The sequence below is a fragment of the Barbus barbus genome (assembly GCF_936440315.1).
Source record: "Barbus barbus genome assembly, chromosome: 16".
NCBI lineage: Eukaryota > Metazoa > Chordata > Actinopteri > Cypriniformes > Cyprinidae > Barbus > Barbus barbus.
Genome location: NC_136744.1, coordinates 1979577 through 2006619, shown reverse-complemented (window position 1 = coordinate 2006619; position 27043 = coordinate 1979577). Strand labels below are relative to the sequence as shown.

The following is a 27043-nucleotide window of genomic DNA, read 5'->3' as shown; positions in this document are numbered from 1 at the left end:
CAATGCATTTTCCTTGGGGAGTATCGCTGAGGAAAGGGATTTTGGTTTTTAAGTGTGAATTGAGTCCAGTGTAACTGGTCTGGAAAGTGGGGCTGATGGGCAAGTTACAAATAGTCTCTGTTGTGTTTCTTGTGATCATACTGTGATCTGGTTCAAGAGATCATTCTGGGTGAGGAAGAGGAGACAGATGGCTGCTAGATCCATTGTCATTTCTGGGTCCGCTGTTCTGCTACAGCTAAGCAGGCAAGGAGAAGTGAGGAGGATCTCTTAGCAACTTTCACTTTATTAAACAAACAAAACTAAACAAATCATGCAGGAAATAAACCAGGAAATAATGAAACTGAAAGCATATAAATACGCAGGTAAATGATAAACTCAGCAAGACACATGTGATACTAATTAGTAACCATTGAAAAAAACTAGCAAAGGAAACTCGGGAATTAAAACAGGATCAGAAACCAAAGCAGAATGTGACACAGAGGCATAAATGACATTTTAAAATATATTATATTATATTATATGCAAATATATATATATATATATATATATATATATATATATATATATTATGTAATAATAGTTCACAATATTACTGTTATTACTGTATTTTAGTATATATATATATATATATATATATATATATATATATATATTCCAAAAACACCTTTTTTTAGAATTTAGAATCTTTTTTTAAAACTAAACAAAGATAAAACCGAAATTCTTATTGTGGGTAAAAAACCTGAGCGGGAGAGGATTGAAGCTGAATTGGGTTCCTTAGCTTTACAATCCAAGAAAGAGGTAAAGAACTTGGGTGTCACTTTGGACTGTGATCTGAGTTTTAAGTCCCATATTAATCAAGTTACAAAAATATGTTTTTATCATTTGAGAAATATTGCCAAGATTCGTCCTTTTTTATCTTTTAACGATGCTAAGAAACTAATTCATGTATTTATCTTCTCTCGACTTGATTACTGTAATGCTGTGTATACTGGTCTACCTAAGGGTTCTATGGTTAAGCTGCAATTGATACAAAATGCAGCAGCCAGAGTATTAATGAAATTGAAGAAACGAGAACATATTACACCGGTTTTAATGGAATTACATTGGTTTCCTGTGCATCAAAGGATTGACTATAAGATTCTTACATTAGTGTATAAAGCATTGCATAACTTGACACCTTCTTATATTTCTGATTGTTTGTCAAGATATATTCCTAATCGAACGTTACGATCCTCTAGTGCTGGACTTTTAGCATATTATACAGTAAATCTCAAGCGATCTGGTGGTACTTCTTTTAGTCACTATGCTCCAAAAATTTGGAACTGTCTTCCAAATGAAGTGAGAGAGTCAACCAGTATTTATATTTTTAAAAAGCGTGTTAAGACATACCTTTTACAGTTGCTTATGATCATAATAGTGTGTGAAGTGTGTGTATTATATTTGTGTGTATTATATTTACTTATACTTGTTTATATTTTGCTTTTGATGACGTTTTTTTTTAATATTTGTTTTATGCTTGTGAAGCACTTTGAGTTGCATTTTATGTATGAAAAGTGCTATACAAATAAAATTACTTACTTGTTGAGAGTGGTATGGAGCTAATCAGCTGTGTGTCTGGTACACTGGGGGCTCTGTGGCTCTGCTCAGGGGAAGCAGTGCATGGCTGAGTCATCCACATCAGGGCTTTGGGGTCTCTGCCATGCTCTTATTGGAGATGGAGCTTCTCTCTGTCATTATGAATTATTATCACACTGGAGCATCCTCAAGTGATTGCTCAAAGCATAGGCAGGCAGAGCTCTCCTCTCCTTTACTTTACGGGGGAAACAGTACGCTTTCCAAATGAACACGCTTTATTTTGACATTGTGAGAGACGTGACTGGCTAGAAGCAAATGAGAGGATGGTGTATGAGGGTGTGGAGTGAACAGAACTGTGCTCGATGAGTGTTCATTCTCTTTCTTGTGCATACTGTGTGCCTGGCTATTGAATCCTCACTGGGAGATCAATGGGGTTTTTGTCATTTGGAATCGATATTCCACAATGCGGAATATTCTAGTGTTGGCTACTGTTAGCATTCACAGTGATACACAGAACTTTTCCAAAACATGACAGCTAAACAAACATTTTTCAAAGAGTGAACAAACACAGTCAGAGTATTTGTAGCATGTCTACAGAGCAACATGGAAAGCTTGTGTATAGGGTTGCATTGAATAGCTCATAAAGTTCTATGATGCTATTGTATACACTTCATGGGCATATTGCAGATGATTTATAATAAATAATTCAGCCATATATGTAAATGCTGGTCAAAGGAATATATTTTATCTTCGGAATGATTCACTATAATAAGCATAGTGAATAAAAAAAAAAAAAAAAAAAAAAAATCCTTCCAAGATGAAGGCTGAAGCAAGAAATATATGCACTTAAAATTTATTGTAATTCAGTCTTTATGCTTTTTGGGCAGGATTTTTTTTAATAGAAAATCATCAATCAGCATCAGCAAATTATTCATATTAAAACAATCTATCAAGGTCTAAATGGTGTCCACCAGATATGGCATCAAAGCGATTCGCTGTCTTATCCAAATCTTCATAAACATGAACGCCCATTCAGTGTTAAGTACTGCAATGTCTGAAAGTCTCTCCTGGCTCCTGTTTCTTATATATGTTTTCAGTCGGCACAAGCAAGAAACATTTATCATTTATATTAAACATTTGCTCCAAGGAGAGTCCCCCCTCCTTGGAGCAATACTAGAGCCACATATTAAAAAGAAGACTACCAATTTCTGTGTACTCAGTATGCAAGGATCTTTATGGTGCTTTGTGCTGCGAGACGAAGTGGATCAACTTATTGTCAGATGCCATTCTGGATTTTTCTGGATTAACACTCGGTAAATACTCTATACACACCCATTTAAGAAAATACAGAAATTAAATAAAATTGACAAATGCATACAACAACATTTCAATAGTAAACATAAAAAAGGGAAAAAAAAAAAATTAATAAAATAAAAATAAAAAGCGATACTTATATCCTTTGCCCGGTGGAGCAAAGGATATACTCCACCGGGCTAGTGGTCCTAGCCCGGTGGAGTCGCACGGTAGAGTCGATGGTCTTTACACTCTTTACTTTTTACTTTTAGTCATTTAGCAGATGCTTTTATCCAAAGCGACTTACAAATAAGAAAAAGTAACTAAAACTAAAAGTTAACACTCTGTAAATAATCTATACACCCATTTAAGAAAATACAGAAATGAAATCAAATTGACAAATGCATACAACAACATTTCAATAGTAAACATAAAAAGGAAAAAAAAAAAAAAATCAATAAAATAAAAATAAAAAGCGATACTTATATCCTTTGCCGGTGTCCTAGCCCAGTGGAGCTCTCATTCAACTGTACATTCTCCTTGAACACAGTATGTGACGCTGTACCGAGCTGTCCATAATGACGGAAATGAGTAATGGATTCAATAACAGAATTGAAAGAATAGCTGCTCACGCAAGCTATATTTTTATGACGCACGAAAAGTTCGGAGGCAGTGTGTAAACATGATTGACACAACATGAGGTCGCATTTATTTTTTTAACGTGCGAAAATTTCGGACTCAGTGTGCAATGACCTTAAGACTTGTCAGTACATTCTTTAAAAGATGAGGCAGAGATTCGCCATCTGTTCTGTCAGTCCGATAAAATCCAATGAATGATTCATGTACAGAGATGTCTGTCAACATATCTTAAAACCACTGCAGCTTGCTCATGCCTACTTATGTCCTTATGTGGTGTCCTTAATTTTTGATACAATATAATTGTTATGAACACTGCAATTACATTTAAAGTGCTTGCATTTTATTGACAATTAATGCAGGTACTTCACAACTAACTGTAGCCCAAACCTTACCCTGTAACCCTTATAATCCTACCGCTACCCTACCGTTACTCCTAAACCTAACCATACCTCAATCCATTAGCAGCAAAATCCAGTTTAATGTTAGTACATAGTAGTAAAGGTCACCTAATAAAAAAGTAAGACCATACAGATTTCTCAAAAAAAAAACATTTTTGAGTAGAATTACAATCCTATTTCCAAGCACAGAAAATTATATTCCATGATAGCTATATAAAGAGGTATATCAGTACACTGTAAAAAATTGTGCCGTTAAATAACGGTAATGTGCTGGCAGCAGAGTCGCCAGCAATCTACTGTAATTTTACAGTATTCATACTGTGAAATTATTTTACAGTTTATTACCGTAAAAATGAAATACAGTATAATTCTGTTTGTTTGTTTTTTTTTACAGTAAAATACTGGCAACAGAGTCGCCAGCAATCTACTGTAATTCTACAGTATGCATACTGTGAATTATTTAACAGCTTGTTTCTGTAAAAATTAAATGCAGAACATTTCTGTGATTATTTCAATTTACAACATTATGGTTACTTTAAATTCACTCATTATTGTACAAAGGCATAAAATGTATATAAGTAATTGGATTGAAGATTATTTTATTTAACTTTTTTTTTTAGATTTATTTTAAATCTAGTGTTATTTTATGCCTTTGTAAAGAGTGAATTTAAAGTAACCATTGATGTTGTAATTGGATTTACAGTCGAACATTGTTCTATGGGCTACACGCATCTACTTTAAAATACATTATATTGAAATATCTAAACAAGCAAGCACTCAATGAATATAAACCAAAATAATTTTATTTAAAAGAACAGTCAACATTTAACAAGGATTCAAAAAAAAAAAACACACAAACATGATATAAGTTACAAACATGACAACCTGAAGTCATTAAACATTTAAAAAAAAAAAAATTACATTTTGTATCATTTTTGGATATACTCAGAACATGCAACAAATTTAAATTTGAAACATTTTAGTGAAAAAAAAAAAATGTTCAGGGTTTTTTCAGCACTTCTTTAAACATTCCAGTGAGGAGGCTTGTGTACCTTTTAAAAGAGTTCTAGTCCTAGGTGAATGACTTTGTCATTTTACACCTACTTAACCATGACGACCTGGCTGCATGTTGTCTCCTGAGGTATTCCAACTGGTACCTCTGTAAAACATCAGCAAACAAAACATTTTATCAAAATAACTCTAGAATTGTCAATGTAGAGTACAACTCAGATAACAAGGAGATTGCTGATAGTGTTGACTAACAAAACGCTTCCTGCATGTCTCAAGCCAACTAATTTTTATATGAAGTCCCACTGAAAGTCGATTAGGTTCTTCAATAGTGTGGAGACATGTGTATTCACTGAAGTAATGAATTCAACTTGGAAGTAATTTACTTGTTAAAAATTACAAGTGTATTACTATGCACAGGAGACAGTATTATGCCTATATTCAAGCTTATATGCAGTGTGATTTGAAAATCAGCAAGTGCTTATAAAGTTTGAAGAACTGGTAATTCCTGTGTAATGTTTATGTAAAATGGTGCACTTTATTTTATAGTCCTATTTCCATATACTTACTATGTAAGTACTTGTGTATGTACCTATTAGTTAATGTACAGAATAAGTTATGCGGTACTCAAGTTGGGGGTATAAACATGGACCACGGTACTTATTGAGTAATTGATGGTAGATGGTACATAGTAAGTATATGGAAATATGACTAAAATAAAGTGCACCATTTTACATAAACATTACACAGGAATTACCAATTCTTCAAACTTTGCAAGCACTTTTGTGGAGAGCAATTTAACATTAACACACACTTGTTAGTAAGTACTACATATTTACCACGTGTATACCAAGGACCGTATGTGTCTTGTTTGTTACCACATAATAGCACATTTTTCCATAGGTGCTACATATTTACCATGTACATATCTTTAGTATGTACAGTAATGTCTTATTAGTCGCCATATAGGGATACTGTAAGGACCTGCCTGTTTGTACCCACTTGTCCGTAAGTACTACATATTTACCATGTATATACATTAGTAAGTACAGTAAAGTATCTAATTAGTTACCATGTACGGGCACTACATGTAAGTGACCGTTCTTACCTACACTTGTCTGTAACAAACTAATTACAATGCATATACGACTGTTAAGTACAGCCGTGTTTCTAATTTGTTACCATGTACATACACTTCAGGTAAGTACTTTGTATTACCACTCATTTGCCAGTAGGTACAAGATATTTACCATGTATGTACCAGGGAAGTACACGTACTGTAAAATAAAGTGCTACCAGAAAAGCTACAATGAGGAAAAGGAAATTCAAGCAGTCTCACCTCTGAATGAATTCCAGAGTATAGGCGGCTGCTGCTTGATATTGGAGGTTAAACATGTAGTAGATTGCAAATACAGCAGCAAGTCCCGTCAAAAAGGTTGGTGTGATGCCTTCAGATATGACACGACCCTCAAGTGTGATCATCCAGCGCCCAATAGTGACTTGCCCTTTTCCACCTGAAACTTCCAAGTAATAGCAACATTCATCTCACCTTGCATAAAAATCTGTACATTCATAGAAAAATAGCAATGTAATACATCTATCAATGAAATGTATACCAAGTAGAATCAGGCGAGGACTTGTTTTCAACAACGACTAACAGTCTTAGTTTATAGATAATCTAAAACAAACTTAATAAAACCTGGTGACTGTAAAATGTGTGTATATGTTTGAATTATTCACACATTTTAGCGGTGAAGAGACGTTTTAAAACCATACACTCACTAGCTCGACAGTTTGCTGAGCATCGATGTCATAACATTACTTTTGGTAATATTACCTGAATAAAATACTGGTGAGGAATATAAGAAATGCTTTTAGTTACCTTGTAGGTGCAGATGCAGGTCAATGCCGTTGAAGGACATCGGATGGCGAATGGAGATGTGAAGCAGATGTCCTTAGAAACTTGTTTCCTCTTCGGGAAATAAAAGTGCTTTACAAATGACGTTTGTAAAAATTGTCATCACAAGTACCTCAATGAAAAGGATTTCGGATGCTTGAAAATAGCAAATTAACCAAACTGACAAAACAGCAATGCACTTTGACCAAACTTGTACACTCAATTAAAAAAATAAAAATACTGCATTGTACTGTATTTAACATAGCCCACAATGCATTGCAAACAGTAAAAAACCGTATTCCTTAAATACAGTAGAGTACTGTTAAAAATGAGCTGTAAATTAACAGCAATTTCTTAAACAGCAAAATATTGCCCAGAATGCATTGTTTTCTACAGTACATTACTGTTTTAATGGAAAACAGTATGTTACTGTCAGATTTTGGCCGTTTTTTAACAGCAATTTTTTACAGAGTAGGTGCATCAGTGGATGCGTTTAATTACCAGACTGCAGTCGAGAATTAGCTGTTGTTTCATGTGCTCTGAAACAGCAGGCCCTGCAATTTTTCATTGTCGAACAGAAGGCCGTGGAAGCGCGTCATTGTGATCACAGAGCTGCTGAGCTGGAAACAAAAGCAGATCTCAAAAGATCATTCAAAACAGCAAAGCCCTCGACAATGGTGGCCTTGTGCGCAGGACTCCACTGGAAGAATCTATCGAGGACACCATGTGAAACACCAGGATGAAAAGTTTTTTTAGCTGTTTGTCCCCGAGGCCTGAGCGGGCAGAGTTTAGTTTAGCAAGAGACAGCAGAGGGTGAGCACCCCAGTTTTCACACACTAAAGGTGCTGAGGGGCACTAAAGCACTAAGCTGAAGATTGCAGAGGTGGAAACCATCGTACACACAGTATGTTCAAGACCAGATACCTGCGTGAGGTGCGCAAGCAGAAGTATGAGCGCTCCGATGTCTACGAGGAGCCCAGCAGCCCAGAGACGGAGTCGGCTCCGGCCGGGGGGCCCTCGACAGCGGCTGCCCAGGGCTGGGAGAGCCTCCAGGAGCTGAACGGCTATCTCGCGCGTTACATCAACCGAGCGCGAGTGCTGGAGCAGCGCAACGCTGTGTTCCGCAAACAGCTGGAGACTCTTCAGCGCATGGAGGAGGCGCCAGGCCTGGAGGAGGCCTTCAGCGAGCAGATCAGCGTCAACAGACAGCGCATTCGGGAGCTGCTGTTGGACCGAGCCAAGCTGGAGAGGGAGCTTAAAGACGCAGAACGCATGCTGGATGAGTACAACAACAGGTTAGACAACGGCACAGAAGTATGAGGTTGAGGTTAATCGCTAATGTCTTAGCCAGAGAGCAGGGTGGCCTAAATAATGCAAACATATAGCCATAGTGTCATTAAATATATTAAACACTAGAACATTTAATTATAGCAGACAATATTCAAGCATCTACTTAAACAGGAAGATCGATGTAAAGAAGTACCATTAAGGAGCTGTAGATTATACCACATTAACAGGCAACAGAAAAAAAAATTAAAAAGCTGGTGCAGCAAAAACACAGCTGATTTCACAGACAACTGACATAGAATGTAACACTTTTCTGCTTGTGGTAGTTTACATGCTGCTAGTTGTTTTAAAACACTGAATTTTTAAGATTTGATGCCACTAACCTGGCAAACTTTGGCAAATCCTGTAATTAGTTCTTCCTCGGAGGTGCTCAGTGATGCAGTGAGAAAACTTCAGTCTAACAGAGTCAGTCAGCCAGAGCACTCAAAGTGTATGTGTAATATGCATCAGATCATCAAGAAATGGACGGTGGGCTTGAGGTAGCACGTTTTTATAATTGCATTTTTTGTATAATTGCATTGTCTTGAGTTATAAACTCACAATTCAATCAACTCACTCAATTGAATTGAACACAATACAAACTCAATCATTTAGTTTACATCTCACAATTGTGACTTTATATTTGGCAATTTTTACTTTTCCCCCTCAGAATTGTGATAAAATCTGAATTATGAGATTGAATGTCACAAACTACCTTATTTATTTTTTTATCCCATGGTGAAAATGTCAAAGTTATGGCATGACTATTTTAGTCCTAGAAAAACATTCCTATCACCCAAACCAATATTAGGAGTTTGGCAAGGATTGAGGTCTGGGATTTACAATATTCCTAACAACCTATAATTTGTCTCTGAGTATAGAGTAGGTAATGGTACTAAGAGTTTAAGACAGTATATCATCAATGACAGTAAATATCAACAGTTGGAACAACTAGAAAAATGTCCTATCCAGAACAACTGGAGTGGCTGCATTTTTACAAATGAGCTTTATTCGGTTATTTGCAGCATCAGTTTCCAAACTGCTTCATGAGGAACATGTGCATGGGTTTTGATTTGTTGAATGTAATAGTGCACCCAGGTTACAGATCTTAAATAAATGCTTATGGCCATAGATAAACTGTTATCTATGGTTTTATGTGCGATTGTCCAGATGAAAGCTGAATTACTAATTAGTAATGAACTTTTTCACAGGTCAAGGGTGTAGTAAATGAGAATTGGTCAGGTTTAGGTGTTTTAAAACACCCAAGAAACCACTGAACTATGGTCAAAAGAAATCACAGCAGACTCCACTGATCGAAGCAACATAGAGCCGAGCAATAACTAATGGTTACAAACAGCCTTGAAATGAAAACCTTGAACATGCATGATGAACTGTGTTATAAACCCTCTCTGCTGTCCACAGATACAGAAATGAATGTGAATATCAAGAGCAGCTGCGGCACACGCTGGAACAGCTCAATAAGGTACAAATAAACTGTGCCCTTCTCTGACCTGCAATTTCTCAGGCGATTATAAAGCAATAATCCACAAGAGATGCACCGCCTCAAACTAGTCCTAAAATCAGCATAACACAGACTCAAAGACTTATCATTCTTTTATAAATGCAATACTGTAAGCTACTCGAGGCCTTTTGTACTTTAAGCTGCTACTTTTTCCAGAAACATACTGTAGTCTATGCAAGTCCTTTCACGTTCAAATGCTTTTAGCTCTTCCAAAGCTTAAATCTGTGTTGGTACAGTTTGTTTTGCAACACTATGCATTCTCAGAAAAATCAAGAGTTGCTATAGCAGACATTTGTTTAAAAATTGTTGTCTTCAGTCTTTTTTTTTTCATGTCAACTACTGTAATGGATGTTTTGAGCAAGTAAGTGAAAATGTACCTTTCCCAGATATAAGGACCGCCCCAAACTCTCGTCTTCTGCCTTCGAGCCTCGTTGACTTTGTGCCGTCGTGTTTTGCTAGAATTCTGATTGACTGTTGTCCTATGGATTGTTGTGCCAGAGAGAGATATTCTGAGTGTAGTAAATCTGTTGAGTGTTTGTTGTTCTGAGATCAAATTCTATATCTCCTGTTTATCTGAACATTGCCTGCTTTGACTATGACTTGGATTCTGATTCTGCTTTGTGTATGCCCTGAGACTTTGTAAATATTCTACACTTTTTCCAAAGTAAGGGATGCAGGGGGCTAGGCGCCATTTATTTATGTATATTTTTCACTTTGTTTATGGTTGAGGGAGGTAGGGAGGTTGGTCTGTATTTTGTTTTCTTTATTTTCATTGAGCTTATTTCGTTATCAAAAAGAAGTTTGTTTTGTTTATCGTTTTGGCCTTGCCTGTCCCTGAAGATATTCCCGGATATAGAAAATTAAAATTCTTTATTTAGCATTTCTCTGGTGTGAAAACAGTTTTCTTTTTCTGTTACGGCTAACCCCTAGAGGTCATAACAACAGATATTTAAAGGTAACTCTGTCACTCTCTTGAGTTTTGGGGATTGCTAGCATGATCACAAATGCATAAACACTTATGTTGCTTGCAGGCATCTGCGTTTGAGTCACGTACTGTATGTTTCTGGTTTAAAATCAACCCTTACTTGTGGTGAAGTCTCTAATGCATACTATGGAGTGCTTCATTGCTTTAAAAATCCACTACTGTTTATCTGCTCGAGTGCAATGTAACAGGGCTAACGGGAGTCTGAGAAAGGAAAATGTACCTCTGCTGTTCATTTTTCCAGAGAAAGTCTCTCACAGCAACACGATTATGAGTCCATTTGCTCTTGTGTTTACAGGAAGCCGACACGGTTCTATTGAGAAACCGTGAGTATCAAATCCAGCTGCAGTTCCTGCAAGATGACGCCAACGCCACCAAAGAGAGGCACAAAAAGGTAGGAGGCAAACACAACTCCTATTTTCCATCTTTTTGAGTAGCTTCGCAAAAGCTCTTCTGCAAAATTGTCATCTGGTAGCAGAAGTGTGCACTGAATGACAAACCATGGTAAATCCTCTTACTGAAAGCATTTGACACAAATGATGTTTAAAAGTGTACACTTGTGCACGGATGTTTCTCATGTAGGAATTGAAAAATTGAAAAAGAATCGAAACGGACAGCAATGACACTTTTACAAAAGATCACACCATCTCCCTTGCAAACTTGAATGGTAAAAATGGCCCTATTTAACTTTTACTGCATGTTTTGTTCTTATTGCTAACTATTCATTGCAGCAGTTAATTTACATTTTTAGTAACACTTTAGTTTAGGGTCCAATTCGCACTTTTAACTACAGTAGTTGCTTATTAGCATGCATATTAATGTGTAATGTAACAAAGTAAGAATTCTTCATTACAAGTATTTTTGGGAGTAGCTGTACTTTAATTGAGTTTTTATATTTCTGTCAACTTTCCCTTTTACTCCAGTATAGCTACATTTCCTAATTAAAATGTATACTTTTACTCCGATACAATTCCCCGAAGCATATTAATTACTCACTGCAAAATAAAGTCAGAAGAACACTTAAAATTCAAGGCATTCTAAATTGTAGATGGTAAAAATGCCTCTTTATGTTTTTTTATTTATTTATATAATTTAATATATATATATATATATATATATATATATATATATATATATATATATATATATATATATTATTTGTTAGTTGCCAGGAATTTCCTGTAAAATTACAATAAATTTTTAACAGTGTAGATAATCTATATCACACAAAGAGTGCCATTTTTTCTCCACATATAAGCATGATAACAAATGTAATAATCATTTTATTCAACTTTAATAAAGTTGGCATTAATTACTTAGATTTTAGACACAATATTGCCTGTTTTTGCTCAATTTTGCCAACGAAAATCGGAAACGGACAGTCTTTACTTATTGAATAAATCAGCCGTTTGAATGAATCGGTTGAATTTCATTGACTCCCTCATTTAATGTTTTAAATCATTTCAAATATCAGGATTCAGTGTTTTATGTTTAAAACAAAGCATTATTTATGCATTTATAACATTTTGTAATGTTTTGTCTTTATTTGCTCCTTTTCCATTTTGCATTTACTTGTACTTTTACTTTCAATATGTTTAATATTAAAAAAAATATATACTTTTCATAAATATAATAAATAAATATCACATACAACCACTGATTACTAGCATATTGGCTGTGTATTAGTACTTATAAAGCACATATTAATGCCTCATCCTGCATGACCATACATCCCTTAATAACCTAAACTACCTAAACTTAATAACTAACAATGAATAAACAGCAAATTAGGATTTTGAGGCAGAAGTCATAGTTATTAGTTAGTTTTAAAAAGTGGGACCCTTTGTTTTCTCATTGAATATCCTCATATTCCTCATTTTCTCATATAGTCTCAGAAAAAACAGTGTACTAGGGATGTTGTTGAGAGGTATGTTTTTGTGCTGAGCTTACATTTGTTCACCCAGATGACAGAATTTAGCACTGGACCATCTTTTAAGTGTGATGTCAGCAGTGTTTTTCTGAGCCGTACGGTGGCAGGCCATTGTGTGCTCCCGCATTATGTTTAATCAGCACTGCTGTACATCACATTCAGAGCCTCAATGCCAGAAGTTTCTCATCAACATGTACATTATTTCAGAAGCTAGAACAGCAGCCGGAAGCACAAAAACACACTCTCTCCAAAATACACATAGATATAAGACACAGCAGCCATAATATTGCTTTGGCATTTACATTTTAAGATTGATGTCTTACAGGTATTACTGTTTAATACAAAAGCATAATTCAGTAGGAACAACAGCATCTTTGCCACTAATGCTTTTCAATGGCTCCAAATAATATTTAGACACTTAAGACACACTTAAAAGAGTACTGTAGTTCACATAAAATTAAACAAAAAATAAAACAAAAGAAGATTACCCCTCAGGCAATCCAAGATGTAGATTAGTTTGTTTCTTCATCAGATTGGGAGAAATGTAGCATTCCTTGCGTTACAGCTTAACAACCCTGTTGAAAAAATAATAATAATAAAAATAACCACATTTGCTGGTTAATTATGTTTTGAAGCATGGCTGCTGGTTTGAGCTGGTTTAAGCTGGTTCGTAGCTGGTCCTAAGCATCTAGCTCCTGCTCAGGACCAGTTTATGACCAGCACATGACCAGCTAAGAACAAGCTTATGACCAGCACATGACCAGCTCAAACCAGCAGCCATGCTTCAAAACATACCTAACCAGCATATGCTGTTTTTTTCAACAGGGAATTGGAATGAAACAAGAAGTTTGGGAGGAACATAGTGCTAATGCTAGTTGGAAGTACTGTATTTCTACTTAAACACTACTACACTATCTCAGCCTCAATGCTTAAAGAGAATAAAAGCCACACAAAGCTACCAGATATTGACAACACTGATGGGGTCTTTAATTTGCCTTTTAAACAGACTGTTCAGATATGTAGTCATCGATGTTGTTAATATTCAGCTTATCTATCTGTTGCAGTAGTAATGATGTGCTGTAAGCCTCTCTGAAAGAGAGGACAGAAAACTGAAGCTGTTTCTCTTCTCACGTCTACCATGACATCTCATGAGGCGCTTGAGAGAACAGATGCTTTTTACGCAGTCATGCATATACTGTCTAAAGGCGCTGGCTCGGTTAATCAATCACTGTTTACAGCACGCGAATATCACATATATGAGGAAAGAGTGAGTGAAATGTGCCACTGTGTTTGGATGCAGATCCTGACAATATTGCAAGCTTTGTGTGCCGTTATATGTGTGTTGCATTCCCGATGACAACTACTTCTGATCTGAACGTTCAAACAAATCCACTGCAAAATATTCAACTTTAATCATACACTCTCTGGAATAAAAGGTACAAAAACTGTCACTAGAGTGATACTGTTTCGACAGATACACCTTATACATTATTAACCCCCTAAAGGGTGCCTATTGGGACCTTAAAGCAGTGTTTCCCAACCCTGTTCCTGGAGGCACACCAACGCTGCACATTTTGCATGTCTGACACACTAGTGTCTGCTCTTGGAGTCCCAGTGAGTTGATGGGTTGAATCAGGTGAGTTTGATTAAGGAGACAAGAAAAATGTGTAGTGTTGGGACTCCAGAAATGTGGTTGGGATCTGCTGCAGTACTTTTTTACTACATGAGGACAGGCAAGTAGATTACATGCAAATTGTAATTGATAACCATCTATTATCTATATATAACTGCTCCGGGTGTGTGTTCACGGTGTGTGTGTACGTTGGATGGGTTAAATGCAGAGCACGAATTCCGAGTATGGGTCACCATACTTGGCAGTATGTCACCTCACTTCACTATTAGGGCACAACATTTTACTTTTTATTACTCCCACAATCGCAGTGAAGCAAGGAAAGCCTCCTTGTAAACTCCTGGTGTGCAGGTCTCCTTTATAATGAAATTGACCTTTCAACAGTCTCTGGCGCTCATCACGTCCACCTCCACTGATTCCTGTCTCTTGTGTTTGTTTTCTCCACAGAACCTGGCCGAAATCCAGACGTATCTAAACATCCTGCACCAGATCAACCAGACTATTCACCTCATGGAGAGCACGTCCGTCTCAGAGGTAGGGTGACCTGGTGGCTCACAGCGCGTTGGGCCTCTCTCTCTGGGTGTCACATGCAATAAGAATTGTGTGGCGGCAGTGCCAGTGAAATTAATGCGGCGCTCTGAATGTGCCCGGAGTGATCAGTCTCCCTGAGCGATGACACCCTTTATTTTCCTGCTTCTCACACGCTTCCTCACAGACACACTGTATGAGTGCATGTCTCACGTCTGTACTGCAGGAACCTGGAGGAAAGATCACTGCGTTCATGTGTGCTTTGCTTTTGGGGATGTGTTTTTATGTAATTTGTTGTGTTTGTTCATATTTTAAAGGGGTCATGAACTGCCTTTGTTTTTTATTTTGTACTGTTCTTTATTTTGCAAGTTTTTTTTTTTTTTTTGCACTGACCACTTATAATGTTATCAAGATTTTTGCATCAAAAAAACATCATAATTTAGAAGTAATAGGCTATTCTCTGTCATGTTTTTAACCTCCTCATCAGAACGCTCTGTTTGAATAGGCGTGGCGGATTGTAGGCTCTGAAGTAAACACCCACTGCTGTGATTGGCTAATAGTTGTGTATGTTTGACAGCCTACTTCCTTCACAGATGGAGGCTGCAGTGATTTAGGTAAAAAAATGCATAAATACTCAGTAAATATCAAACGATCAGTTTAATAGACAAAGCAATAGTGAGCATGTAATGATAACAGTTACTCACACTTGTGTGTTGCGACATTACTGTCGGATCCAATATAGCATCATCTCAATCCCGTGTCTAATTGTGCCTTGTTTGTAAACGAATCTGAGGTAAAATGAAGTGAACAAAGGACCAAATTCTTACTCATGCAGTGTGCATCTTAATTAAAAATCAAGTTCATTCAATCTTTCCTAACGTTGGGATCAGAAGGAAGGCAATGCAAAGACATTTTTTCCACAGTTTGGCACTGCACAGCATCTTGTTGTCGGAACATCATTATCATTTGGTTCCTGTGTAGACTTGAATTCACCTCTCTTATAATCACTACATGCACAAATTGGTGGGCGGGGCTAAACAGGCAGCAATCTGTGAGGAGGCGGTGCTTATCCACACTATTATATCATAGAGTGGCACATTCCTCAAGCTGTAGTTTTTTCAGACTGGCTTCAATATAAGATGTTTTTAGACTAACGAGAAAGATTTGAGTTCTGAAATTAACCGGATGTTTTTATAGCACAATTACTTCTTATATGTGACCCTGCACCACAAAACTAGTCTTAAGTGTACATTTTTCGAAATTGGAAATATACATCATCTAAAAGCTGAATAAATAAGCTTACCATTGATGTATGGTTTGTTAGGATTGGACAATATTTGGCCGAGATATAACTATTTGAAAATCTGGAATCTGAGGGTGCAAAAGAAAATCTAAATATTGAGAAAATCACCTTTAAAGTTGTTCAAATTAAGTTTTTAGTAATGCATATTACTAATCAAAAATGAAGTTTTGATATATTTATAGTAAGAAATTTACAAAATATCTTCATGGAACATTATCTTTACTTAATATCCTAATGATTTTTGGCATAAAAGAAAAATTGATAAATTTGCTAGCAACCATGTACCGTATTAGCAACCATCAGAAACATGCTAGCAAACCAAGCGATTATACTGTCTTGTATTAGTATATAAAGAATACACAGTGTACATGGTGAAATTTTCTGAGGAAAGTGTGAGTGGCGCATGTGAAGCTCAAAAGTACATTGCTAAAATGGGTTGCCAAAGCCCTGCTATGTGGTTTCTAAGGTGTTTGAGTGGTTTTTAGTGCGTTGATGTGCGGCTGCTATGGTTTATGAATGGTTGCTTACTGGCCCATGTCAAAAGGTCCCTCTTTGTTCGTAAATCTGTGGAATTATTTTGCTCGTTTCATACCCTGAAGTCAGAGTCTCCTTAGAAGAAAAAAAAGACATTTTGAGGTATCATTCATTCACATCTGTTGCACAAATGGTGTTGAGTGATTTATTAAATATGATAACTATATTAGCATCCACAACAACATGATAACATTCTGTTGATTATAGGCACGCTGCAGTTTTGTCTCTGCCGCTTTAAAATACTTAATCTCATTAAAACAGGAAAGATTCAGATTGGTTATCAATGTTTTTTTATTATTAATTTTTATCATTAATCAGCTGGGGGTGATTCCAAGTGATTCCAACAATATCGTTCCTCTGTGTCGTTATCATTATAATCCATGGTGTGGTCTGTGCTATCCTCTTACAGTTAGAACGATTTTTAAAACTATATTTTATGTAGTTTATTATACTTTGGGCATTAATATTATCTTTGGGTGTTTGTTCAAAATTACTAGCACTTAAAAATATAACATTTAATCAAGCTAATTGTCCATGTGGTAATTAGCTATGACTGGGTGACAAATATCACATTCAATCTTTCTTTCATGTCCATGACATTTTATTTGCTTTTAATGAACAGGCACAACCAATAAAACTGTGATAGCTTTAGAAGAAAAATTAAATCTGAATTCTGCAGGTTCATCAGGCTACTTGTGATTTAGCCTATCTCTGTGTTTTAGTAGCCTAAAAAGATTGAGCCAGAAAAAAATGAGTCTAATTTATTTTGGACTGTTTTAAGCATAGTAACACTTGAACTTTAGTTAGTTGATGGCACAGCAATCACATTGAATAACAGATATTTTTATACATTTATATACTTTTATGCAAAAAGATTTCAAAATTTACCACATTTTAAACAATTAAATATGTACTGTAGTTTTATTTCTCAGTTTTAAAACATTACCCTTTTAGCTTTTTATTTTTAATCGATACATTGATAATTGAGTCCTAGTCTTGCATATGGATGCCTTTATGACTCCGGGCATGTTTGACCTTCAGCGTCGCAGCCCTTTTAGAAAAGTAATTGCCTGGATTTGAAAGGTGTACAGTAACGTGAGTCAAAGTGAAACATGTTCAACCTCAGTGTAATCAGATCTTTGATCATAACTGCTGGTTTCTCACAGGATCAGGAGAGGCTGATCGCTCAGAGGCGCATGCCAGCACTGCGCAGTCAGCTGGAGGAGTACAAGAGCGCCATCTGCCAGCTCCAGGCGCAGAAACAGCGGCTGCAGACTGAGGTGAGCCACCAAGAGCTGGATCATCTCTCACACTCAGACATAGATCAATAATACCAGCAGTTCAGAATCTTCTGAGCATGACAGAGATGCAAAGCTTAGGTCACTGGACTGTCATATGATAGCCCAAATGACCCAATTAATGATGTACAGAAATTGAAACCCTGGATTTCATTTTCAAACACAGATGAGAGCAAATAAGATGGCTTTGCTTCATAACCCAGGTTGTAACTCATAAATGGAGACCCAACACTATACAGCTGCATAAAAAAGTAACCAAAAATGTTCTTACATTACAATGTTACATCAAGATTTGTTAATATTACTACTAATGGCTTAGGCCAGACAATATGCAATTATTAACATATACAATAGATAGTTACCTCTGTAACAGGTGACAAAAACATTCAATGGTATTGTCTACTGTTACCAACATTGTTAAACATGTAGGCTATGCATGTTTGTAAGTCAGTAACTATTATTTCAAGAAATTAATAGCCTACTTTTATACTTGAAGAATGCATTATATTGATCAAAATTGACAGTAAAAGCATTTACAAAATGTTACAAAAGATTTCTATTACATATAAACACTGTTCTTCTGAACTTTATATTCATCAAAGAATCCTGAAAAAAAAGAAATGTATCAGTTTTCACAGTTTGAAGCAACACAACTGTTTTCAATATTGATAATAATCAGAAATGTTTCTTGAGCAGCAAATCAGCATATTAGAATGATTTCTGAAGGATCATGTGACACTGAAGACTGGAGTAATGATGCTGAAAATACAGCTTTGATCAATGCATACATTACATTTTAACATTTCAACATTTCTAGACCTCTGTGTTGGAACAAACCATCAGGACCACACAAGAGAGCTACGACGATGAGATCCAGCTGTACAACGAACATATCGAGACCCTCAGGAAGGAGATCGAAGAGGCTGAGAGGTCACTGGAGAAATACACCAATGACTGTCGACAGATGGCCATGTACCAGACCTCTCTGGAGAACGAGCTGGAGCGGTACAAGAGAATCATCGAGAACGAAGACAACAGGTGAGACAATGGGACGAGTGGTATGTCATGCTCCACAGTTTTATATGTGGCCTTTCTCTCTCTATATATATTAAATCTGCATTTTATTTGTAATACTGTGACTTTATTTTATATGACAATGAAGTTCCCCTGTTTATCTTCACTGTTCTGGACAAAGTATATATATATATATATATAAATTAATATGTATTAAAATAATGTAATTTATATTTGGTTTAGGACTCATGCTGCCACACAGTGGCAGTATAACTACATTGTCGTCTTACCCAATAAACCCAGCTTGTTTTTTTGTTTCTTAGTTTTCTGGACAATTTCTACTTTATTTACAGTAATTAAATCCTTTACAGATATTGATATTGTATTCCAACATTATTCATTTACACAAAAACTTTTTACATTAATAATATTTGACATTTTTTTCTCTGAAATCTTTCTTTAATATGGCTGCTTCGTTTTCTTTCTCCCTCTCTCTGTCACAGATTAAACTCAGCAATAATTGGGAAACCCATTACTTTGCTCACAACCAATTATAAATGCAGCCATAGTCCTACCATGACCAGGAAAGGAAAAGGTGAGCGTCTGGCCTGGGGGTGGGGTGTTATGTAACATGACTGCATCATTGTGATAGTCTTAACAGGCAACAAATCAGCAGCCAGCAGCTGCTGGCCAGAATGAAGATTTACGCCCACTCAGCTGTCAATCATGCCAACTCTGTCTCGCTCAGTCCCTCTCCAGCTACTTGAATGTAGAAACATAATAAAATTGCCTTTAAGATCCTTGCATTGGCCCTGTTAACAATGATAATTGACCATGACTTTTATGTCTGCACTCATGGAACCATAGCGAGTAGAGCCCTGCACGGGCCTCAAATTTGGGCCCTAGCCCGGCCCTGGCCCGAGACGCTCAGGCCCTAGCCTGGCCCACGTCCGACAGCTTATCAGAATTTCTGGCCCGAGTCCGACCCAAGCCTGTCTTTTTTTTTTACTACTGTTTCGGCTATTAAAATAGTTCAGTTTTGTGTGTAATGGCAAAATTATTATATTTCGTTTTGTTTTTTTATTAAGTTAATTTAGAAAAATGTTTGGACCGTTTTTGTTCGTTAAATAGCCTATAAGGTTTTGTAACGACCAAGCGGCCAGCTGCATGAGCTGATCATAGCCTATGTTTGATCAATTTACCCTTCTCATATCATCACGACTTGCCTAAAATAAAATCTATAGATATACTAAAACAGTTCAAGTATATAACAATATTTAAACGTTAAACATGCGCTATAATAATAATGTGCGCTAGCCTATATCTAAGTTTGTGCGGAGAGTGAAAGCTAAAGCATGCTCTGCAGGACATGGAGGCACCAGCAAACACTTGCATTTATTTCAGTGGAAACAAATTAAAATAGCCTACACGGTCATTTATTTTATTTTATTTTTTTTGATAAAGGTAAGAGTAATACATCATTCGGACCTGTAAAGGGTCTACTTGTATTTGTGTGCACTCACAATACCAACAAAAGGTAGTTATTTTATAAAACAAAGAAAACGTCTCAGGTTACGCATGTAACCATGGTTCCCCGAAGGGAACGAGACACTGCGTCTGAAACACTTTGGGAACGCCTTCAGCGTGACCGTGCTCTGAATTACCTGTACAATCAATCCAATGGAAGGGTGAGGCGTCACGGGCGGGTGACGTCACGACCAGGAAGCTTTAAAAGCACACGAGGTGGAGCCGGCTTCAGCTTCTAAGAATGAAGCAAGCACTGACAGGGATGCCGGAGGAATGGCCTCGAGACGCAGCATCTCGTTCCCTTCGGGGAACTATGGTTACATGCGTAACCTGAGACGTTCCCCTTCAGGAACTCGAGCTGCATCTGAAACGCTTTGGGAACGAGATACCCACGCCACCAGACTGACAAGTCCCTGCCTAGTGTGTACTAGGACGAGAGGACAGAAGAGCCCGGAGCGGCTTGAATGTCGAGGTCATAAAACTTTACAAAAGTGAGGGGCGTGGACCACCCAGCAGCGTTGCAGATGTCCTGCATAAACACACCTGCTAGGAAGGCCTTGGAGGCCGCCACACCTCGGGTTGAGTGAGCTCTGATTCCCATCGGCGAGGGGAGCTGAGAGGACTCATAGGCAATATTAATAGCATCCACTATCCAAGCTTCTGCTGTTCGGGCTCCCTGAAGGGAGGAGGACAGAAGGCCTGAAGTATGACGGGCTGTGGAATCACAGAGGGAACTTGGGTACATACCCCGCTCGGGGGTAGAGAAAAACGTTGGCCAAACCGGGCACAAAGTCAAGAAAGGCAGGGGCCACTGAAAGGGCCTATAGATCACCAATTCTCTTTAGAGACAGGTCCACTTGTGCCTGGCCAAACACTCTTCATATCTGATCATTCCCCGGGCCTCGGCCCCTGTCTCGACAGAATGTCTGCTCCCACATTGAGATGCCCAGGAATGTGCACTGCTCTTAATGAGAGGAGTTTGCCCTGGGACCACACAAGGATCTGGTGCGCCAGCTTGTACAAGGGTCGCGACCGTAGACTTCCCTGGTGGTTTATGTGCGAGACCACCAATGTGCTGTCGGTGCGCACCAACACGTGGTGGTCTCTTAGGTCTGGGAGGAAGTGTTTGAGTGCTCGAAACACGGCAGCATCTCCAGCCAATTGATATGTCATGTCAGATGCCGGCCACTCCACAGACCGCGGACAGGGTGACCACTCATGATCAGCTGACAGCGCGGATATAATGATGTCGTCATTCATAATATGCTTGTGCAAACACTGCAGCTTTACAAAGCTCATCAACGTCTTTCACGTCCACCTCCTCGGAGGAAGACAAGCGGAGCGTCGAGCCCTCTTTCTGGGGGAAGAAACCACGGGGCGGGCTTTTGAACACAGAGAGCGGGCGCTGGATCGGATGGGAAAGGAAGAAGATTGGGGCTCGCCTGTCTTCATCCCCTCCACCTGATCCATGTGCGAGTCCCACGAGTGCAGCCGCTGCTCTGCCTCGGCAGCCGTAGGGCCAGCACCGTGAGGAACACTCGTAAAGGCTCCCTTCTCGAAGAGAGCTCTCCGGGAGCGAAGCGGAAGCCGCTCACAGTGTGAGCAGTCGGCATCCCTTGAGAGCCGACTCCGCATGCTTCACACCCAGGCAGTCCACACACAAACTGTGTGTATCCCCGCTCGTGATTGTAGCGAGAGCAGGGAGGAAGACACAGCTTGAAGCGTGATCCGAGATCGCCCTTATGCTTTGATTTACTTGTGGCCTTGAACATAGTGCTTTATTTTGACAAACAACACCAAATAAGCCTGACAAAACAAATATCGGACTGACAGACACACAGAGCGCTTGCTGAATGACAGAAAGCTGAAGCCGGCTCCACCTCATGTGCTTTTAAAGCTTCCTGGTCGTGACGTCACCCGCCCGTGACCCCACGCCCTTCCATTAGACTGATTGTACAGATAAGTCAGAGCACGGTCACGCTGAAGACATTCCCAAAGCATTTCAGACGCAGCTCGAGTTCCTGAAGGGGAACAAACACGATGCACTTTCTGCCATCTTGAACAGGAGTTGAGCGAATATATGCCTCACAGAGATGATAAATATATCTATAGAAACTTTTAAATTATCACTTAACGAAATAAAACAATTGAAAACAAAAACTCTTTTATTATAATCTTAATCATAATAAAGATTTCTCTCTAAAGGCACGTCTAATGAGGAGACGGCGAGTCAGGATCAGCAACTTCATCCTTGCGACACAGACTCAGAAAACATTTGTTTATTAGTAAATAATTTAAATATCTCCTTACTATTGTGCATTTGAACGCAGAACTATTGAGCTGGGCTGGTCACTTGCGCACCTGCTGCTGCTGCGGGACACTAAACATCATCGAGCTGCTCTCAGTCGCGGCAGCATGGTCTCTTGTTGTTTCCACCAGCGCGTCAATTTTTTTATCACTAATCGATAGATGTCTACAATATAAAAAAAGGAGAAACCCAAAACAGGCCCGAGGCCCGGCCCGCATCTGAACTATGACGTGGAAATTGGCCAGAAGCCCAGCCCTAGAGGCGTAAAAAAGTTGGGGCCCATCGGGCCCGGCCCGAAATGCAGGGCTCTAATAGTGAGTAACTGCTGTTTGTTGAGAACCACAAAACATTTCTTAAGAAGAAAGAAAATGGTTTAGGTTTGTCCAGTACATCTGTAATTTTATATTGGCTCAAATTACATTTACATTTATTCATTTAGCTGACGCTTTTATCCAAAGCGACATACAATTGCTATATATGTCAGAGGTCGCACGCCTCTGGAGCAACTAGGGGTTAAGTGTCTTGCTCAGGGACACATTGGTGTCTCACAGTGGATTCGAACCCGGGTCTCTCACACCAAAGGCATGTGTCTTATCCACTGCGCCATCACCACCCCGCAAATTATAGTCTTTATAGATTATAACATCACATCCTCCCTAAATACCTTGCTGAAAAAAATCAATAGAACCCTGCCCAAAACACAATAGGAAATGTAATGGATTTAATGGTTATAATGGGAATTGTATTGGTTTTAATGGAAACTATAATGGGGTCTACTGGTATGTGATGGATTCTATTGGTGGAATGTCAAATCCTAGTGGAAAAATGCCCAAAACACACTACAAAAATGAATTTTGTAATGGTTTTACTGGAAAAAGCTAATGGTTTATAATGGTATTTTAATGGAAACCATTGGAATTTCTGTGATGGTTTCTATTGGGCTTCTATTGTTTTTGTTTTTTTTAGCTGGGTATTAACTAAGTGAACATAAGAATGTAAATAAGGCTGAAGTAATTTGGCTTTAGCAGACATTGATGCAATGTCCCAGAGTTATTTTTAACATTCTGAAATAGAAAAAAAAAGCAAGTTAATTTAGAAATATTCCATATGTTTCTAACATGTTTTCTTCCTCTAATGAAATTTGTAAAACAAAAGATGTTATGTACATTTTGGTAATGAAGTATAGATTTTCCCTATGTCATCAATATCAATTTCCATCCGGTTAGTTCACTGTAAAGGTCTAATGTAGCCAGACTGTTGTCTGTTGCCACAAAGCAGGGTAAAAAAATAAATAAAATTATAGACTGGCATGCTATTTAGAATGTTAGTACTTTCTTGTTTACCTGCATATGCTGAAGATATTCACTTCTCAATGAGATACTTCACCTGATCTTCCATTATAGATGTGAGAGGACTAGTCAAATTAAATTACTTTGGAATCCAAAGGGTCTGCCAAGCTTGAAAAAATATCATTTTACAGTATACCTTGGGTAAATGTAAACACGGCTTTTAAATTTAAATGTAGTACCTCAAACAAAACATTTCAATGTTTTTTAAAGAGTTTCCGTTTTTTTTTTTTTAAATGCAGCATTTAGTTGCTCTCATTGCTGCAGTCCTGGAACTTGTAAACACAGCTTTTGTTTCCTGCTGGATCGTAAAGTTTGCCGCACAGTAGGTTCCTGGAGGACCCGTAGAAGTCAGCCAGTTTGATTTAAAGTTCTGTTGATTTATTCATCTGAGGCCCTGTCCCAAATGGCACCCCAAACCCTTGCAGTCTTCCTCTGAGTCTGCACTGTCGTGATGTAGTGCTGCTTTGACTGTTGGGTAGAAGTCTGCTGCAAGCTTGCCTCACTGCAATTTCGGCAGAAGTGCACATCAAGGGTGCATAGCAGCCAGTCGCAAAGGGGGCACTCCCGAACACACTTCTGAACTCTAAAATGATGAATGGGTCACCCTATCCTTCATGCATATACGTACATGGTGGCCATTGTAAGTTCACAAGACTGCAAATTTACATGAAGTGTGCCATTTGGGACAGGGCCCAACGTTCAGTGATAAGAGAGTGGGAGGTACATGGGCGTGATATCTGAGGCTGTGAACACCCCTTAACCCACAAAAGCCAGTTCCAGGAAATTACATTTCATCAGTGCATTGCAAGCACATGAGCATACTTGCGAACACTCTGTGCTGCAGTGGTAACAAACCTACAGAATTAACTACAAATATTTGTGCCAAAAATTGGCATTAGAAGTTTACATGAATGCCCACTAGAGTTGCACACTTAAGCAGCTGAGAATAAATTGCATGCTTTGACGCTGCAAAAATATGAAGTGTAGCTACAATCATTTTAGAGTATGTTTCATGCCTTGGCCAGAGCATATTTTAGAAAGTCTTCCACATGCATTTACTTAAATATTTTCCTTATTTACAACACAACCATAGTCATTTTGCCTGACCCCAAGATTATACCCAAATTTCTTTAAAAACATGTCTGTTATCTGCTTTTTAGATCTCACCCAAGTCATCCAAGACATCACCAACATAAAACCTCGTCAGAAGTACTTGGCTAAGAAAGTATTTAAAAAGAAAGAGATCATATCCAAAGGAGCTAGCGGACTTGAGAAGAAGCCAGCAGAAGAATTTGAAGAGGATGAGAAAAGACTGATGGAGGATCAAGGGGTGGGAAATGAGGAGCATGTTCCTCGTGAGGATGTGCCTGATGGCGCCCAGATCAGCAAAGCCTTCGACACGCTCTGTAACATCATACGCAACCGCAAGAGGCGGGTACAGAAACCAGAGCCGATCGCTGACTTCTTCACCAAGGGACGCTACGTTTTAGTGACGGGTGACTCTAGCTACCTGGACCCCGGCTTTTTTTCGACCACCCCTTCTGCCAGTCACGTCTATGTCACAATCCAAGATGGCATGATGCCTTATGATCCGCACCGGAGAGTTACACCCTCACCTGTCCCGAGCCCCCCATCTGGACCAACACCCTTAACCCCTTCCACACCTTCAGAACCAGAAAAGGGAAAAGACGATGGAGGTAGGAAGGAGGGTGGAAATGGGGAGAGGGGAAAGTCCAATAATGGACAGCCTCATCCAAAGACGAAACAACAAGAACCGAGCCCCAGTCCACCGCCAGGCCCTCATGACGACAAAGGCCCCAGCCCTCCTCCAGGCCCCAGGCAGCCCTCACCCCAACCTGGTAGCAACGGCAAGACCTCGGACGATCCCTGCAGCTTCCAAGGCCTTCCACCCATGCCATCGCCCAGTTCCATCCCCCCTGACTCCATGACTTACGAGAAGGTAGAAGTAGTGGAGTCGGTGGAGAAGCTCTCACCTGACAAAAAAGTGAAGGGCTATAAAGAGACAACCACAGTGGTGGAGACCATGATCGAGAAGACCAGCAGAAAGAAACATGCCGATAGATCTTCTTGAAACTACTCAAACATTTTGCACGTTCTATCCATTCCTGCCTCGGACCTGCTCCAGTATTGCCTCCTTCCTGCTGTTGACGAGATTTCTAGTACTGCACTGTTAACTTCTTGCACCATTGCACCATTGCCTTTGGCCTTTACTGTCTGAAAACTTGGGCAGCCAAAAAAGATACGCCCCATATCCCCCTCACACAAAAATACAATTGTTAACTGAGAACCTTGACACAGAAAATGTTAACTGCCAGTTTTAATGGGTTCACAGGCTCTATTCCACAACCTAGTGAGCCTTCTAGGCACCATCTTTACTGAAACGAAACTTCTTAAGCGATTGATTTGGAACGTTCTACCAAGAGCTACTTACAAAGTGCACAGGGCAATCTCTGTTCAACAAATGGTTTCAAAAGAGTTTGGTGTTACAATGTTGCTATGCTGACGAGGTATGGTCATAAATTTATAATCATAAAAACAGAGAGCATAAATGGTACATTTTCAGTTTTATATTTTATATTCTGCATTTTCTCTTGCTTCGTCTGCCACCTTGGATGGATATTTTTACTCTGGGATTGTCTCCTCTGCAAAAGATACTTGCAATGCTGCCTTAGAATTTTTCCACGTCTCGGTATCGTAGGAGGCATTGAATCAAAAGCTGCCTACCTTTTGGAACAGCCTTATCATCGGGATTATGCCTATGATGCCTTAAAATGCTGCCTAGGTAGATCAGTTTCCTAGGTTGTGGAATAGAGCCATACAGCCACCCCAGTTAACATGTACAGTATCACCCTCTCTTGCCCTTACCCTCAGGTCAAACCAAAGCAAATGTTTAGATTTATTTGCTATTATTTTGTTAAATTTAAGACAACAGCATTGCCCACCACAGTCTTGATGTGTAAC

The 27043-nt window shown here is 38.6% G+C and overlaps 1 protein-coding gene across 1 annotated transcript; it reads left to right on the top strand.

Moving 5' to 3' along the window:
- Positions 1-7716: 7716 nt before the first annotated feature.
- Positions 7717-26153, top strand: LOC306882903 (filensin-like; the record flags this gene model as incomplete). Its single annotated transcript, XM_079437897.1, has 8 exons — positions 7717-8105; positions 9559-9619; positions 10939-11034; positions 14648-14734; positions 17732-17845; positions 18681-18901; positions 19381-19472; positions 25222-26153. The coding sequence occupies 8 exons, from the start codon at positions 7717-7719 to the stop codon at positions 26151-26153; spliced, it is 1992 nt and encodes a 663-aa protein (XP_079294023.1).
- Positions 26154-27043: the final 890 nt, after the last annotated feature.